This window comes from Ranitomeya variabilis, chromosome 4 (genome assembly GCF_051348905.1).
Source record: "Ranitomeya variabilis isolate aRanVar5 chromosome 4, aRanVar5.hap1, whole genome shotgun sequence".
Taxonomy (NCBI): Eukaryota; Metazoa; Chordata; class Amphibia; order Anura; family Dendrobatidae; genus Ranitomeya; species Ranitomeya variabilis.
Genome location: NC_135235.1, coordinates 637,922,628 through 637,941,022, shown reverse-complemented (window position 1 = coordinate 637,941,022; position 18,395 = coordinate 637,922,628). Strand labels below are relative to the sequence as shown.

Genomic DNA, 18,395 nt, shown 5'->3' with positions numbered 1-18,395 from the left:
GTTGCTGCAGGTCCAAGCACTGCCTTGGAGTGGCACTTGGTGGCTACCCCAAGCCTATTCTCATGATCACAGGCTTTAGTGAAGACCAGGTAGCCACTTGGTTATGCTCCTCCAGGGTAAGCTTGGCCAGATCCGCAGAGGGTCCACACTACGGATCAGCAGAGGCTAATAAGAATACAGATGGGCATGTTGTAGCTGGTATTCAACTACTGCCCTCTGCTTCTTACTTAAGCCTTGCCAACAAGTGTAATGTGGTGTTTTAGTATGTGGTCACATCGCACACCTGTTGGTGAACTGACACTTGCAAACGCTGTTACAACACTGCAAGACTTTTGGAAATGGATGTACATGCGGCGCACCTTCACAAGTAGCTCGGGCAAATCAGGGTAGTTTTTCAGAAACCATTGAACAACTAAGTTGAGCAAGTGACCCAGGCACGGTACTTGTGCGAGCTTGTTAAGCTTCTGAGTCGCCACCAGTTTACGGCCATTATTACACAGGATCATGCCTGTTTGTAGGTTCAGCGGCGAGAGTCACAACTCTGTTTGGTCTGTTATACTTATCCTCAACCGTGCGGTGGTGTGCGGTTTGTCACCTAAACAAATTAATTTCAGCAGAACCTGTTGCCGCTTCATCGAGGCAGTGCTGCAGTTCTTCCAGCTTGAGACTGATATTGACTACATACTCCCAAGATGAGAATTTAGAGAGAATGAGGAGGGGTGCAGGAACTGGTGGAGGAAATCCTGATGGAACTCAGCCTCACAATCCTCGGTGTCAGTAACAAGTGTGCCGTCCCAGGGTCCGATTAGATCCGTTCCTGCAAAAGATTCACCAAGTGTGCCGTAAGGGAAATGCAGCGTCGCTGGCCACAAGCACTTATCCACATGTTGATCATTGAGTGATGTTATGGGACACGTGCTGGCAGGCGTGGAAGGTACACCAGGAAAAATAGTGGCGGCTGGGGACCAAGCACCGAGGGACACCCACCGCCATGAGGCTGCAGAAAGCCTTGGTGTCCACAAGTCTAAACGACAACATTTCCAGGGCAAGCAGTCTGTAAATATGCCTGTTTAGTGTTTGGGTCTTTGGGGGGGGTGGCTGGGTAGTTTCACATGCATTCCAAGGCCTGGGGTAGGGACAGCTGAATGCTGCACTGGGACAAAGAATTGGACATGGTTGCTGATGATGCTTGTGAATGTGCAACGACAGGTGCAAGGCGTGAGTCATACGTGCCTGCGTCCTGGACAGGGGATTAACAAGCACGTAGCACAAGGGAAGAGGCAGTGGTGTCACTTGCAGACACTGATTGTGGACCCAGGTGTTCGGCCCACCAAGTCGGGTGCTTTGATGATATGTGCCTGAGCATGCTGCTGGAGGTCAGGCTGGTAGTACGTCTGCTGATCTTGATAGTGCACAGGTTGCAAATGATAGTTATTTTATCGTCCGCAATTTCTTTAAAAAAAGTGCCAGACTGGGGAATTCCCAACAGGCAGCCCTCATTAAAATTTTTGCAGGGCTATCATGCGGCCCTCATTCAAAATTTTTAGAAGGTCATCAGGCAACCCTTTGTCAATATATTGAAAGGGTAAACAGGAGGCCTTCGCTCAACATCTTGAATGGGTAAGTAGGCGGCCCTAGCTCCAAATCTTTAGAGGGTAAACAAGGGGTTAACAACCCCAGTCCGCCAGGGCCACCCACAGTGCATGTTTTCAGGATTTCCTTAGTATTGCACAGGTGATAATTTAATCACCTGCACAGGTGATGATTCTAACACCTTGTACAATGTTAAAGATATCCTGAAAAAATGCAGTGTTGGTGGCCCTTGAGGACTGGAGTTGTACACCCCTTGGCTAAATAGGTGTCCCTTGCTCAAAATATTGAGAGGGCAAACAAGCAATCCATGCTCCAAAGTTTCAGAGGGTCATCATGCCACCCTCACTCTTAATTTTTCCAGTGTGTGTGTGGCACCTCAGGGTCCTGGTCATCACAGTGGTATTGCCTTTCTCCCGGGGAGAGTGATGCTACGTTTGGAGGCAAGGAAGGATAACTGCATCCAGGTACCACAAACATGCAACATTTCACACTCCAGGCCACCAGGGGGAGCTTCTGATCCTATTTACTAGGTGACTCCCCATATATACAGTATATAACTGGTAGTCTGTAGGGAAAGTTAGTCATTCCTTCAGGGAAGCTGTTCCTGGCAGGAGCGAATTCCTGTCAGAGGACAGAGGAGAGGGTTCACAGAGCTGTGCATGCCCTCAGAGCTGCAGCTCCCAGAAAGAGAGATTTGAAGGCCGAATTGTTTGAAACGAGTGCGCAGGAGAGGGAGCACAGGAGAGGATATCAGAAGGGGACCATCCCCGAGCAGGCTGCCTCCTTCTGAAGCGCAGAGAGCGGTAGCCAGAACACCGAGGTTGTAAGGACCTCTATGACTAAAATCAGAGACCGACAGGACAGCTGAACTCTACGTTACCTGTCCGACCTAACACCCAGGAGGCACAGTGACAACCTTAGAGGCTGGGGCATGCTAGAGTCTCTATAAACCGCCTCAAGTCACCAGTCATACGGGTATGTCCTATCCAATCCGGGGGACAGACAGCGATATCATCTGTGAGGACCTTATGAGAAGCTTAGCAGTAAGGGACTACACCTCCACGGAGCTAGAGGAAAGGCTTTTATTCTCCTCGTTCACACTCGGCTCTGCTCCGTATACACACGGCTCCTCGCCGTACATATGCAGAGCCACTCCATACACACACGGCTCTGCTCCGTACATGTCGTACACACATGGCTCCGCTCCGTACATATGCAGCGCCACTCAATACACACACGCTCTGCTCTGTACACCTCGTACACACACGGCTCTGCTCCGTACACCTCGTACACACACGGCTCCGCTCTGTACACCTCGTACACACACGGCTCCGCTCTGTACACCTCGTACACCCACGGCTCCGCTCCGTACACCTCGTACACACGGCTCCGCTTCGTACATGCAGCGCCACTCCATACACACACAGCTCTGCTTCATACACACACGGCTCCTCTCCGTACACCTCGTTCACACACAGCTCCTCGCCGTACATATGCAGCGCCACTCCATACACACACAGCTCCGCTCTGTACACCTCGTACACACACGGCTCCTCTCCGTACACCTCGTACACACACGACTCCGCTCCGTACACACACGGCTCCTCGCCGTACATATGCAGAGCCACTCCATGCACACACGGCTCTGCTCCGTACATGTCGTACACACATGGCTCCGCTCCGTACATATGCAGCGCCACTCCATACACACACGGCTCCACTCTGTACACCTCGTACACACACGGCTCCGCTCTATACACCTCGTACACACACGGCTCCGCTCTGTACACCTCGTACATCCACCGCTCCGCTCCGTACACCTCGTACACACACGGCTCCGCTTAGTACATGCAGCACCACTCCATACACACACACAGCTCTGCTTCATACACACACGGCTCCTCGCCTTACATATGCAGCGCCACTTCATACACACACAGCTCCGCTCCGTACACACACGGCTCCTCTCCGTACATATGCAGCGCCACTCCATACACACACACACAGCTCTGCTCCGTACACACACAGCTCCGCTCCGTACACCTCGTACACGCACGTCTCTGCTCCGTACACCTTGTACACACATGGCTCCACTCCATACATGTAGCACCACTCTATACTCACACAGCTCTGCTCCGTACACACACGGCTCCGCTCCGTACACCTCGTTCACACACAGCTCCTCGACGTTCATAAGCAGCGCCACTCCATACACACACAGCTCTGCTCCGAACACACATGGCTCAGCTCCGTACACCTCAGTCACACACAGCTCCTTGCCGTACATATGCAGCGCCACTCCATACACACACAGCTCTGCTCCATACACACACGGCTCCGCTCTGTACACCTCGTACACACACGGCTCCGCTCTGTACACCTCGTACACCCACCGCTCCATACACCTCGTACACACACAGCTCCGCTCCGTACACTTTGTACACGCACGGCTCTCTTCCGTACACCTCGCACACACACGGCTCCGCTCCGTACATGCAGTGCCACTCCATACACACACAGCTCTACTCCGTACACACACGTCTCCGCTCTGTACACCTCGTTCACACACGGCTCCTCGCCGTACATATGCAGCGCCACTCCCTCCGTACACACATGGCTCCTCTCCGTACACCTCGTACACACATGGCTCCGCTCCGTACACACACGGCTCTGCTCCGTACATGTCATACACACATGGCTCCGCTCCGAACATATGCAGCGCCACTCCATACACACGGCTCTGCTCCGTACACCTTGTACATACACGGCTCCGCTCTGTACACCTCGTACACACACGGCTCCGCTCTGTACACCTCGTACACACACGGCTCTGCTCCGTACATCTCGTACACACACGGCTCCGCTTCGTACATGCAGCGCCACTCCATACACACAGCTCTGCTCCGTACACACATGGCTCCTCTCCGTACACCTCATTCACACACGGCTCCTTGCCGTACATATGCAGCGCCACTCCATACAGACACAGCTCCGCTCCGTACACACACGGGTCCTCTTTGTACATATGCAGCACCACTCCATACACACACACAGCTCTGCTCTGTACACACACAGCTCCGCTCTGTACACCTCGTACACGCACGGCTCCGCTCCGTACACCTTGTACACACATGGCTCCACTCCGTACATGTAACGCCACTCCATACTCACACAGCTCTGCTCCATACATACACGGCTCCACTCCGTACACCTCGTACACACACGGCTCCGGTTCGTACATGCAGCGCCACTACATACACACACAGCTCTGCTCCGTACACACACGGATCCGCTCCATAAACCTCGTACACACGGCTCCGCTCCGTACACCTCGTACACACACGGCTCCTCTCCATATACCTCGTACACACACGGCTCCTCTCCGTACATATATAGTGCCACTCCATACACACGGCTCCTCTCCGTTCACCTCGTACACACACAACTCCTCTCCGTACATATGCAGCACCACTCCATACACACACAGCTCTGCTCTGTACACACACGGCTCCGCTCCATACACCTCGTACACACACGTCTCCGCTCCGTACCCTTCGTACACACACGGCTCCGCTCCATACATGTCGTACACACACAGCTCCACTCCGTACATATGCAGAGCCACTCCATACACACACAGCTCTGCTCCAGACACACACAGCTCCGCTCCATACACCTCGTACACACGGCTCTGCTCCATACACCTGGTACACACACAACTCCGCACACCTCGTACACACATGGCTCCGCTCCGTACACACACGGCTCCGCTCCGTACACCTCGCACACACACGGCTCTGCTCCGCACACTTCGCACACACACGGCTCCGCTCCGTACACCTCGTACACACATGGCTCCACTCCGTACACCTCGTACACACACGGCTCCGCTTCGTACACGTCGTACACACACGGCTCTGCTACATCCACACTGTAAACCCCTCCTGACCCCACACAGAAACTTCCCCTCATCCAGCACCATGACAACCAGCACAGCAGAGTCCTGCATACACTGAGGCCCCTGATCATGTGACCCCTGACTCCTCCCCTCCTGTGACCTCATCCCAGGTCCTGTGCGCACAGAGCAGCCATATATGTGGTGTGCGGCTCTGCAGGTGGAGGTAGGTGCTGGAGATTCCCCATTACTGGGCGCAGGGGGCAGTAACCCCCTCAGTGCTGGTGACATTCCTGGTCTCGCTCCCATATAACTTATTGACGGCCGTTTCTTCTCTTTCTTTGGAGCCAGAGCTTTCCCTTGTGAGGCTTAGTATTGGGTTTTATTTATCTGTCAGTAGGACCAACCCTGATGAAAAACAATTAAGGTCAGCTCACCTAAGACTAAATGTAACTCCCAGAGCCCAGATAGAGAGTGAGGGACGCACGGAAGGAAATCCCAGCCGGCTCCTAGGTGGAGTAGCACCGAAGAGGCAATAGCTGTAATCCAACAAGCCCAGAAGAATTGCAAATATATTTATTCCAAAAAATAAAAAACACGGTGAAAAAAAGAAAAGCAAGAAAAAATCTCAAAATCACACGGATAATGTGACGCGTTTCAACCACGTACTAGGAGCTTAGATCTTACGTCTGTTAACCTTCTCTATGCCAAAGGCACAAAAATGTGTTAGATCATTAGAATGAATATCCCAAAAAATGATGTGATGCTGCTGATAATGATTTTTGGTTATTTTGTGGCTGAGAATCATAAATCTGCTCAAAAATATTTATTTTTCATTAGCAACATACTTTGTATTACAGTTTATCAATTATATCATTTGGTAAGTATTATTAATGACGTGTGAACTGATTGGTTTTTATCTACAATACATTTCTGATTAACAGACTCAAATTTGGGCTGAAAATGGGGGTGCATCTTTTAATCCAAAGGTATTTTACCGAGATCTCAATCTGCGCATGCTGCCATTTTCCCAAACCCCACCGCAGGCAGATCAATGGGAAAGGAGGCTTTGCTCACTGGCACCGACATCTTATGAGAGCCCAGGGCCCGCAGCCTCGCACCGCCTGGTCATAGCATGTCATAGCATCGCCCCACTCCTGAAGTGTGCAGACTAGGAGAAATCATGTTCCCAATGTAGACTCCTCGTCTCCCCTCACTCATGATTCCATTCTTAAGTATTTTCGATAAATTTTTGTTTTGATCTGAAATGGGAAGATGACGCAGGATACATTTGGTAATGTCATAATATTGTTTTTCTTCTCATAATATAGATATTTGTTTTTGGTTGTCTCAAAGTATTGGAAAAATAGTCATTATGCGTTTTTTTTTATCCACAATATTCCTGACCCTCACTCCTTTGTAAGAGTCTTGTTAATAATTTTGCCTTCTGGTTTATATTGTCAGATCAAGTAGATTTGTGATAGTGTGTCTAGGATGACAGCTACCTGCATGTAGAATACTGTTTCTGTCAGGTTTAGTTTTAATGGTCCCATGAACTTTGTCTCCAAATAATGAAACATCTAGGAAAGAAACTGTATTTTTTGACATTCCATAGAATTAATGAAATCCAGAGTGAGGGCAGAACAATTCACAATTCTTTGCCACACCAAGTGAGGAGAATATCATCTATATAATGACCATACTATTTTATAGATTCCAAAAATGGATTGGTGGTCGTATATAGACAATTGTCCTCCCACCATGAAATGTAAGCTATTGCTTCTTTAGGATCAACCCTCCTAAGCCGTCTATATGGCCATGTAGGTCATAGGAAGCTGAATAAAATAATACCTTGATGTCTGCCATCTGATGTTCTAGAGAAATCAACATTTTTCTTGTGTTAGGATCTATGGGCCAGACATAGATCTCCCTGAGAATCTGCCTCCAGAGCATATTATAAATGAAAAAGGCAACAACCAATGTGAGACATGCATATTAGGATAAAAGACTGTCAGTCATTATATGTCTTACACTGGTAACACCCCCTTTCATTTAGAATAAGCCCTGGAGGCAGATTCTCAGGGAGACCTATGTCCTGCCCATAGATATTAACACCTAATTTACATATCAGAAAAATGTGGATCTCTTTGGAATAATACATTGGATCCCAGATATCAAAGTATCATTTTATTCACCTTTGATGGTTTCCTTCAGTCTCTGGTTACATCTATCCAATGACGATTTTTGTTCCCTTGGTAATGCCAGTATGTGATGTGTTTTTGAAGTAACTGTTCTGCTCCATGATTTTTTACAGAGATCAGGGTTCCTACATGCTGCCATTACTGCTACAGTCAGTGATTAGGTGCAATGGTTATGAGAAGATGTGGTATGCTTTGTGCTCAATATGGAGGAAATACATTGATAAGATATTAAATGTTCCAGTCCATACAAAGAGAATAAAACATCTACATGTTCTATCATCCCATATGTTTTCCCTTGTTATCTCTAGAAATTGTATTATTACATAGGATCTTTATGATGTTACATCATCATCTCCCCATTCAGGTCCCTACAATATCGGATCCTCTCAGTGGAGATCTTCTATATAAGAGAATTCTCCTGAGTGACCCTACAAGGATGGAGAGGGACAGGGACAAGATGGCGGAGAGGATATTACACCTCACCCTAGAGATCCTCTTCCGGCTTACTGGTGAGGTGAGAGATTCTGATGACGTCACATTACATCATTCTTATCTATGGGAATAACAGATGGACAGAACTGGAGAGGTGAGGACTCTGGAAATGTCTGTAGTGAGATTTATTAATGTGTCTCTCCATAACCAGGATTACACAGTAGTGAAGAAGACCTCTAGTGAGCGCTGTCAGGCCCCTGTGTCTGCGGGATGGGGAAGACCCCTGAGCCCAATCACGGGGCCTCCACCTCACCCCCTGATATATGAGAACTTCAATGACCAGAAGATCCTAGAACTCACCTACAAGATGATTGAGCTGCTGACTGGAGAGGTGACACTGCTGGGAATGCTGGGACATTATACAGTAACGTTATGGAGGGATCGGAGCATGACGGTATCATTGTATGTGTCAGGTTCCTATAAGGTGTCAGGATGTCACTGTCTATTTCTCCATGGAGGAGTGGGAGTATTTAGAAGGACACAAAGATCTGTACAAGGACGTCATGATGGAGGTTCCCCAGCCCCTCACATCACCAGGTAATAGACAGGACTAAATACACACAGCTTTTAATTATCTGTGTGCAAAAAATGAATTCAGTCCCTGTATGTGTTTCCTCCAGTTATATCCAGTAAGAGGACAACACCAGAGAGATGTCCCCATCCTCTTTTTCCAGAAGACTGTAACCAAGAAAATACCAGTGTTCCTCAGGATCATCAGGTAGATGGAGAGATGTCATGATCTCCCATATGATGTGTAGATGTCTGTGAAGGTCTTAAGTTCAGTCGTGTTTTATCCACCAGTATTATACGCTGATTGGCCAATGTATTACAGACACCTGTTGTATAGACCAGTTAATGTGGAGTGAAGAAGACAATCAGTAATTTGTTTTCCTTGGATCATTTGCAATGTAAATACTTAATTCTGGGAAAATCAAGTAATCTGAGCAACTTTGAAAGTTATTTATGTGCAATGGTGTGGAAAGTACATTGAGAATTTCTGATTGAGAAAAAACATCCAGTGAACATGGATATAATTTATGTTGGCAGATATGCAACAGATGCAGACTTATTTGTGTGCAGGTGAAGTTTACACTTTTCTGACAGTAGATGGCGATGTTACTGTTATATGCTTAGTTGAATGTAATGCATATACTTGTTGTTCTTTGGTTTCACTTTCTCTCTGGTAAAAGGTCCTTCAGACTTCCTGTTATGCTGTATTAAGAAGCCGATGCATGTACCTCATGTTCTGTGTAGATAAAAGTTGAATTACCCCATATAATCTACTCTCACAAGTTTCTTCTGCTACCAAGCTATGCAACAATTTGACTATTGCACAAAGCTTTTGTAATGATTCCACAACTCAGTTTGTCTTAGGATGCAGTGATTGATAGCTCAGTTGTTCAGTCTGGTGCAGGGGCGTGCTGAGCTGTTTGTGCAGTGATTGACAGCTCAGTTGTCCAGTGTATTGCAGGGGCATGCTGAGGTGGCTGTCTTTATTGACAGCTTTGCTGTCTAACATGAGACTCGGAGGTGCTCAGCTGTCTCCAGATGTTCCCTGTTCCCTTGATTACTCTGCTATGTACCTGGGTTGGCAGTCCCAAGTAGGTGTCAGCCATAGCTTCATCTCTGTGTGGTTTGTTTTCCCTGTGCCTAGTGCCTTGTTTGTTGATTTATCTCTGCCTGATCTTGGACCTTGTTCTGACCATTACCTGACTACGTCTTTATCTCTTCTCTCTGTTTATCTTGTACCCTCCTGTTTATTAACCGCGGGCTACTTGCCTAATCCCGGCTCACGGCTTGTCATTGAGAAGTGACTCAGCATCACAGCTGTCCTTTCAACATGGGCCAATATTCTTGCAGAACAATCAATTCTTACTGGTATAGATGACATGGCAATACTCTGGAGTTTAAAGGCCAAGGGAGGTCCTATGTACTACATGATGGGCTTCTCTAATAATGTGGCCATTCAGTGCATGTTTTATACCTGATGGAGATGACAGGATAAAGTTGATCATAGACATTAGATGTCTGGATTTCTGACAATTTTCTGGTTATGGAGACTGCTGATTACAGTCAGGAGCTGACATGTTGAAATTACACAGAAGATCTGCAGCTATGTGATGACTACTGCTGTCATTTGCGATAGTCATATTCATTTATAATCTTTTCTGTCATTCTAAATCATTACACACAGAATCTTTATCTCTCTTTGACTCTTACAATATTTGTTTCAGGGTGAAGATCTGCCCCATGTTAATACTACAGAGACATATATGATTGGTGATGAGCGGTGTAAAGAGGAGATTCCCACAGATAACCACATGGGTGAGTATAACTTAAAAAACAATCGGCGCTGGAAGCGCAGGTCGGGGTTGGCTCCATCCCAGAGGGAACACAAATCCATTATGGGTATTTATTTGTGCTCCATGATTGTGCATATACCGTATTTTTCTGACTATAAGACGCACTTTTTTTCCTCCAAATTTGGGAGGAAAGTGTGGGTGCGTCTTATAGTACGGATATAGCATGTGGGGAGGGGGCAGCAGCGAGTGGGATCGCAATGATATCCCACTTCAGGATGTCCCTGCTGCCGGAATCAACTGCTGGGGAAACCACATGGCCCCGCTTATTAAGTGCAGTGAATATTCATTAGCGGATCCCCGCCCACCGATCAGCTGAGCGGGGAGCAGCAAATGAATACTGCACTTAAGCAGGGACACACAGTTTCCCCAGCACTGATTCTGGGGAGAATCTGTGTGTCCGGGGGAGGAGGCAGCAGCAGCAGGGGCCAGGAGATCGCTGCATACCTGCCTGTGCTGGACGCTGAGCTGTCTGTGGTGCACAAGGAGGACCTGTGTGATGTCAGAAGTGGGCGGGCTGGAGCATCACATGGCAGCTCAGAGCCCTCCCTCTTCTGACATCATCATAGGTCCTTCAGACTCCCACCTAGAATCTGCAGCTTCCTCTTATGTCCTGCGCGTGCGCTGTGGAAAGGCAACAAGAGAGAGGGCTCTGTGTGTGCAGCCATGGGATGCTCCAGCTTTTACCTCACCACAGGCTGGCTCCCACAATTAAGAGGTTAGTCTTTACAAAACACAATAAAGCACTCTGCCACTCCTTTGGTGAACTATAACTCCCAGCATGTCATAGGATCTGCAGGACATGCTGGGAGTTATAGTTCTCCCATGGGATTTTAAAGCAGCACTCCAGTGTTATTTTGCAGTGCTGGAGTGGTGCTTTCACTATAAGCCTTGTGCCCCCATTCTTATACTCACCCTCCAGCGTCTTCATATAGTACTTCTCAGATACCACACTGGTCCCGCAGCTTCCAACATAATAACGTACTATTATATGTAATAACACCACATATAATAGTATGTTATTTATGTTATTAAATATTTTACCACATTTTTTTTGCTTCAAATATTTTTTTCCCTATTTTCCACCTCTAAAACCTGGGTGCGCCTTATAGTCCGGTGCGTCCTATAGTCCGAAAAATACGGTAATATGATTATTCATGTGACTTGTTCTGACATTTCGTCTCTTGCATACTAAATACTAATTGCATAGTAGTCACTAACTGCTACAATTATGATTATTTCGTTTTACCACATGTTATATTGTTATTGGGCTGTGGGTTCTATTATTGATGTGAAAATTGCAAAGTCCCAATTAGTCAACTGTAATTGGAGCTTTTTTCCACGCACAAAAAAATCAGGTTTTATCTCTATGCATTTTTATATTCTGTGCTGGATTTAAAGGCATGTGTTTGATGCAGCCAATAACTGGCCCTAGCAGAGATCCATGGGTCACTGCTGTGATTGACTCCAGTAGTCACGTGTTTTTCCATTCAGAAGAAATATTAGAGACTGGTGATGTAGTTGGGAGGCATTTTAAGAGCAACTTCAGGGAATCAGTAAAGTGAGTATGCATTATTCTAATATTTTAATACGCACTGTAAGGTTCAGTTTCTTTGACCTTGTATTCAGCACCAGGACCAGTGTCAAAGGCTTACCTGGTGAGGTGGGACCTCTAAGCCCAAGGTCCAGATGGGCCCAAGGGCAATGGGCATTGGTGCAGCAGATGGGTGAGGCACGCAGAATATAGAAAGCAGACAGAAGACCGTTATCAGAGGTACTGGAAGACTTAGGCAGACAGATAGCTAAGGTACTGTAAGCCATAGGCAGGCAGGAGATATCCTGTAGACCTTAGACAGGTTGTAGAGGTACTGAAAGCTGCAGGCAGACAGATAACTGAGGTTCTGGAAGCCACAAGCAAACCAGATGTGTCCTGACAACCACATGCAGGTAGCAGAGGTACTGGAAGCCACAGGCAGACAGAAGATGTCTTGGAAACCACAGGCGTACAGGTAGTATAGGCACTGGAAGCCGCAGTCAGGCAGGAGACATACCGGACAGTGCATAAATGTTGCAGAGGTATTGAAAGCCTCAGGCAGACTGTGGCCGGCGTGCATAGGAGATCAGCAGTTAGGCTACACATAGCAGGTAGTACAGGTGATCAAATGGTAAAATGATTTTTGGGGGGGTATTTAACATGCAGTTTAAATAATTTTATTTTTTGATCCTACATTTGAAGACATGACAATACCATTTTAATTTAACATTTTTTCATTTAAGTTTTCACAAATTGAAAGTAACTTTGGCAATGAGGGAAAGACGCACTACAAATCATTTTGAGCAATCAGAAATTAATTACATTGTCTCAGTAAATGGAATCCTAAAAATATAGCTGAAGAGTGGGTAGACCAAGTGCACTATCTTTAGTGAAATTGCGTAGGACAGCTTTCCGAAATAAGAATAAATCGCTAAAAGGGGGCCGTCAGCATTTCCCTGGGTGCCACGTTAACCCATTATTTTTTTTGTGATCTTGTCGCAGAGGTCTGATAGGAGCCAGTACGCTCTGGTCGTTTGCCGTTGCAGGCAGATGCCAGCCTTGTAACACTGACTGCAACTGCCTGGAAGGAAGCACTTATGAAGGTTCTTGAATAATTCTGACACTGAAGGAGTCATTAAAAGATTACTTTTGTGTTGAGTTTGGAGCAACCACTTGTTATATTATAAGAGGAAAGACCTCCACTATTCTAGACAAAAAAACACCAGTACACAGGCAGAGATGCTTACCTGTCCAGGGCCTCCAAACAATTGCACTAACCAAGGTGCAGTGGACCCAAGTTAAGATGGCAGATACACAGGTGCAATAATACCGATAAGGGAGCCACCCTACAATCAGGAACTGGCCGCTTGTTGCGCCTGTGCAAACAAATAGTCTGTATGTGGCGTGTTCACACAGAAATGCAAAGTATATGGCTCAAAGCCTATTAATGACGCCATATAGCCGGCTAACCATAATGCATCATGTGTGAACAGAGGTCACAGTATAGAGAGCCATCTAGGGCCCAGCCGCACCCTGGAAAAATATACAGTGCACCAAAAAACATAACAATGTATGCAAGGTATTGGTCGATATTATGGCCACAATATTTAAGCTGCCAACCCGCGTCAAGGGTCCTTACATATTGGCAGTCCTAATCTAAAAAAAAAACACCATAAGAGGAAAGACTTCCACTATTCTAGACAAAAAAACACCAGTACATAGGCAGAGATGCTTACCTGTCCAGGGCCTCCAAACAATTGCACTAACCAAGGTGCAGCGGACCCAAGGTAAGATGGCAGATACACAGGTGCAATAATACCTGGAGGCCCTGGACAGGTAAGCATCTCTACCTGTGTACTGGTGTTTTTTTTTCACTTGTTATATTAGTTGTGTTGTTACACTTAACGTGTAATGAGAGCCCATTAAGTTACAGACACACGAACACATGAACCATGAACTTGGTGTCAACAGAAAATTGAAAAATGAAACCTTGTAATGTAACTCATAAACTATTCGTCTCTACTATTGACTGTTGTCGTAGGCCTTATTCTGATGTCCCTTTTTTCATGGATAGCACACAAATCCATCATAGTTTATGGGGTTATTAACATGTCAGTGTTTACTTTATTGTGTGGACTGAGTGATACAGAAATATGTCCATTTTATACCTGAGTTGTGGATTAAGCTTGCTGATTAAAATCATTGCCTCAATTATGAAAGGACAGTATTTGGACATCATCTGTGTGTCATTTGTGTACTGTCTATTTTTACTGATTAATGTATAGAAGGAGCTTTTAAGTTTACTTTATCATGTGAGGAAAACAGTTCACACACTGATGTTAAGAACTGACACACTCATTAAACTCTGATGAAAAATGTATCCTTTTTTTTGTGTATGAGTTATGTCTAAATGGTGCCTTAGTCATTTGATTGTTACTACAATTTGTATTAAAATGTTTAAAATAATTACAGTTGGCCAAAAATAATAAGCATTGCCAAAACATCATGGCCCCATGATCCTTTCTCTTTCAGTAAGTATTCCCGACTCTTCATTTCATTAGTCTTCCTGGCAAAATGTCATCATTGTGGTTCAACGTAGGCATGATCTCATGAGTGGATTAATCAAATGAAGAGCCAGGGATGCTGGCTGGTAGGACAAGATTCACAGGGCTGTAGTCTGGTGGTCATGGACTATCGACATGGCCACTGGACTGGGGTCCTGCAAAAAATTTTTTTTACAGTCTCTAATATAATTAAAAATATAATTTCAAGGCAGTATTATTAAAAAGTAATACAACTGGCTTTATTCTTGGCAGGTGACTGTACCAGGAGGTCAAAGGGGCATCTGATATCTTCAGATTTTACAGGAGATGAACATGGTATTACACCAGATACATATGAAGAGTATGTTATTATCCCAGATATACCACAATCCCTTCACACTAAAGATCTGTCATCTGAATCCCTCAGACAGTTGCTATCTTTTGATTCATCACAGACTGTTAAACAAGCTAAAAATAATAGAATGGATAGTGACTATCAAAGAGTTCACATAGAAGAGAAACCCTTTTTATGTCCAGAATGTGGAAAATGTTTTACCCACAAATTAAATTTCCATAAACATCAGAAAACTCATTCAAAAAAGAAACAATTTACATGTTCAGAATGTAAGAAACATTTTACAGAGAAATCTCATCTGGGAACTCGCACAGAGGAAAAGCCGTTTTCATGCCTAGAATGTGGTAAACGTTTTGCAGCTCACTCAAAACTTATTAGACATATGATAATTCATACTGGGGAGAAGCCTTTTCCATGTTCAGAATGTAGGAAATGTTTTACAGATAAATCGGTTCTTATTAGACATCAAAAAATTCATACAGGGGAGAAACCATTTTTATGTCCAGATTGTGGAAGAAACTTTACTCACAAATCAAATTTTCTTAAACATCAGAGAACTCACACAGGGGAAAAGCCTTATTCATGCTCAGAATGTGAAAAATGTTTTACGGATCATTCACAGCTTGTTAGACACTGGAGAATTCACACAGGAGAGAAGCCATATTCATGTCCGGAATGTAGGAAATGTTTTACAGCTCATTCACAGCTTGTTAGACATCAGAGAATTCACACAGGAGAGAAGCCATACTCATGTCTGGAATGTAGGACACGTTTTACAGATAAATCAGCTCTTCTTAAACATCAGAGAATTCACACAATGGAGAAGTCTTTTTCATGTTCAGAATGTGAGAAATGTTTTACAGATCAATCACAGCTCTTTAGCCATCAGATAATGCACATAGGGGAGAAGCCATTTTCCTGTCCTGATTGAATTCTATTACCAGAGAGTGTGTTTGTGGATCAGAATGATTAAGCATATCATCCTATTCTGGAAGAATAGTTTGGCTCAAGAACACATATATATGTCCACTGAATGAGACATAAACATATTTACATCCTTGATTACCATGAACCTACCACCTGGTCCTTTATTATAATTTATTCACTATCAGCGAATAGGTGAGCTAAACTTCTGTTTACTCTGGCAGTATGGTGGAAAGCAGCAGATTGGAATGCACACTGTGGAAAACAACATACAGGCGTACAGCAAGCAATGTGGCACAAGCAGCTGACCTTTCAGGTCACACTGAATCCTGGAGAATACCACTACTTATTACATTTGATTTTTGCCCCTTTGACTGTTTATTTTTGCAGGATACATTTTGATCAGGTGTGGGCACTGAATAATGATTAGGAAGTGTATGCTGTTACCAATTAACATCTATTAGCAAAAAGCGAATAAAATCAAAATTACACACAAATATATTTCAATCATGTGTATAAAATATTCCACAGTATACTGCATCTTAAACAATTTCTTTTGTTTCTCGATATGTGATCTGAACAGTTGCTGAGCTCACAATCCAATGATGGGCTGCACTGTGGCTCAGTGGCTAGCACTGCAGCCTTGCAACAAAGCCAACGTCTGCAAGGAGTTTGTATGTTTTCTCTGTGTTTGCGTGGGTTTCCTTAGGGTACCGTCTCACAAAACGATTTACCAACGATCACGACCAGCGATACAACCTGGCCGTGATCGTTGGTAAGTCGTTGTGTGGGAGCTGTCACACAGACAGCTCTCAAGCGACCAACGATGCTGAAGTCCCCGGTTAACCAGGGTAAACATCGGGTTACTAAGCGCATGGCCGCGCTTAGTAACCCGATGTTTACCCTGGTTACCATCGTAAATGTAAAAAAAAAAAAACAGTACATACTCACATTCCGGTGTCCGTCAGGTCCCTTGCCGTCTGCTTCCCGCACTGACTGAGTGCCGGCCGGAAAGTGAAAGCACAGCGGTGACGTCCAGTCACTTTACGGCCGGCAGTCAGTCAGTGCGGGAAGCAGACGGCAAGGGACCTGACGGACACCGGAATGTGAGTATGTACTGTTTGGTTTTTTTTACATTTACGATGGTAACCAGGGTAAACATAGGGTTACTAAGCGCGGCCCTGCGCTTAGTAACCTGATGTTTACCCTGGTTACAAGCAAACGCATCGCTGCATCGGTGTCACACACACCGATGCAGCGATGACAGCGGGAGATCCAGCGACGAAATAAAGTTTCAAACGATCTGCTACGACGTACGATTCTCAGCGGGGTCCCTGATCGACGCTGCGTGTCAGACACAGCGATATCGTATGGATATCGCTGGAACGTCACGGATCATGCCGTCGTAGCGACAAAAATGCCACTGTGAGACGGTACCCTAAGGGTTCTCCGGTTTCCTCCCACACTCCAAAGACATACTGATAGCAATCTAGATTGTGAGCCCCTTTTGGGGACAGTGCCAGTAATAAAGTCTGTAGAGTTCTGTGGAATTAATGGTGCTATATTAGTGAGTAAAATAAATAGATAAAAATAAATTAGCTTGTCTCATGTAATTAGCAAGGTGTTGAGTATTTTACACAAGGTTTTGTAAGCCAAACTCAGGAGTGGGTGAAAAATACATGGTGACGTGTTTCTATTGCACATTTCTTCTGATTGTTCCACTGCTGATTTTGGCTTACAAATTCTGATGTTACATACTGAGCAAATACTGATCGTTTTTATGTGGCCTAAAGGAGATGCTTCAGACAGGCCATTTCAAACTTGTTGCAAAATCAATATTAACCCCTTCACCCCGAAGCCTGTTTTCAACTTCCTGACCAGGCCATTTTTTTCAATTCTGACCACTGTCACTTTATGAGGTCATAACTCTGAAATGCTTCAACGGATCCTGGTGATACTGAGGCTGTTTTCTAGTGACATATTGTACTTTATTATAATGGTAAAATTTCTTCGATATGACTTGCATTTATTTGTGAAAAAACGGAAATTTGGCAAAAATTTTGCAATTTTTAAACTTTTAGTTTTTATGCCCTTAAATTTGAGAGTCATATCATACATAATAGTTAATAAATAACATTACCCACATGTCTGCTTTACATTAGCACAAGTTTGGAAACATATTTTTTTGGTTAGGAAGTTATAAGGGTTAAAAGTTGACCAGCGATTTCTCATTTTTACAACAAAATTTGTAAAACCATTTTTTTTAGGGACCACCTCACACTTGAGGTGACTTTGAGAGGCCTATATGACGGAAAATGCCCAAAAGTTACACCATTCTAAAAACTGCACCCCTCAAGGTACTCAAAACCACATTCAAGAAGTTTATTAACCCTTCAGGTGCTTCACAGTAATTTTTGGAATGTTTAAAAAAAATTGAACATTTAACTTTTTTTTCACAAATTTTTTACTTCAGATCCAATTTGTTTTATTTTACCAAG

The 18,395-nt window shown here is 44.9% G+C and overlaps 1 protein-coding gene across 1 annotated transcript; it reads left to right on the top strand.

Annotated features, from left to right (window-relative positions):
* Positions 1-5,670: 5,670 nt before the first annotated feature.
* Positions 5,671-16,603, top strand: LOC143767271 (uncharacterized). Its single transcript, XM_077255478.1, has 7 exons — positions 5,671-5,714; positions 8,054-8,203; positions 8,333-8,512; positions 8,595-8,718; positions 8,802-8,899; positions 10,416-10,506; positions 14,892-16,603. Exons 1-7 carry the CDS (start codon positions 5,688-5,690, stop codon positions 15,902-15,904), a joined length of 1,683 nt encoding a protein of 560 aa, XP_077111593.1. The 5' UTR covers positions 5,671-5,687; the 3' UTR covers positions 15,905-16,603.
* Positions 16,604-18,395: the final 1,792 nt, after the last annotated feature.

Bases quoted from the DNA above. Each gene is read 5' to 3' on its own strand.
- LOC143767271 (XM_077255478.1), top strand. From the start codon at position 5,688: ATGTGGTGTGCGGCTCTGCAGGTGGAG. The intron at 8,204-8,332 runs GTGAGAGATTCT...CTCCATAACCAG, and splicing joins TCTTCCGGCTTACTGGTGAG to GATTACACAGTAGTGAAGAA. The intron at 8,900-10,415 runs GTAGATGGAGAG...TATTTGTTTCAG, and splicing joins GTGTTCCTCAGGATCATCAG to GGTGAAGATCTGCCCCATGT.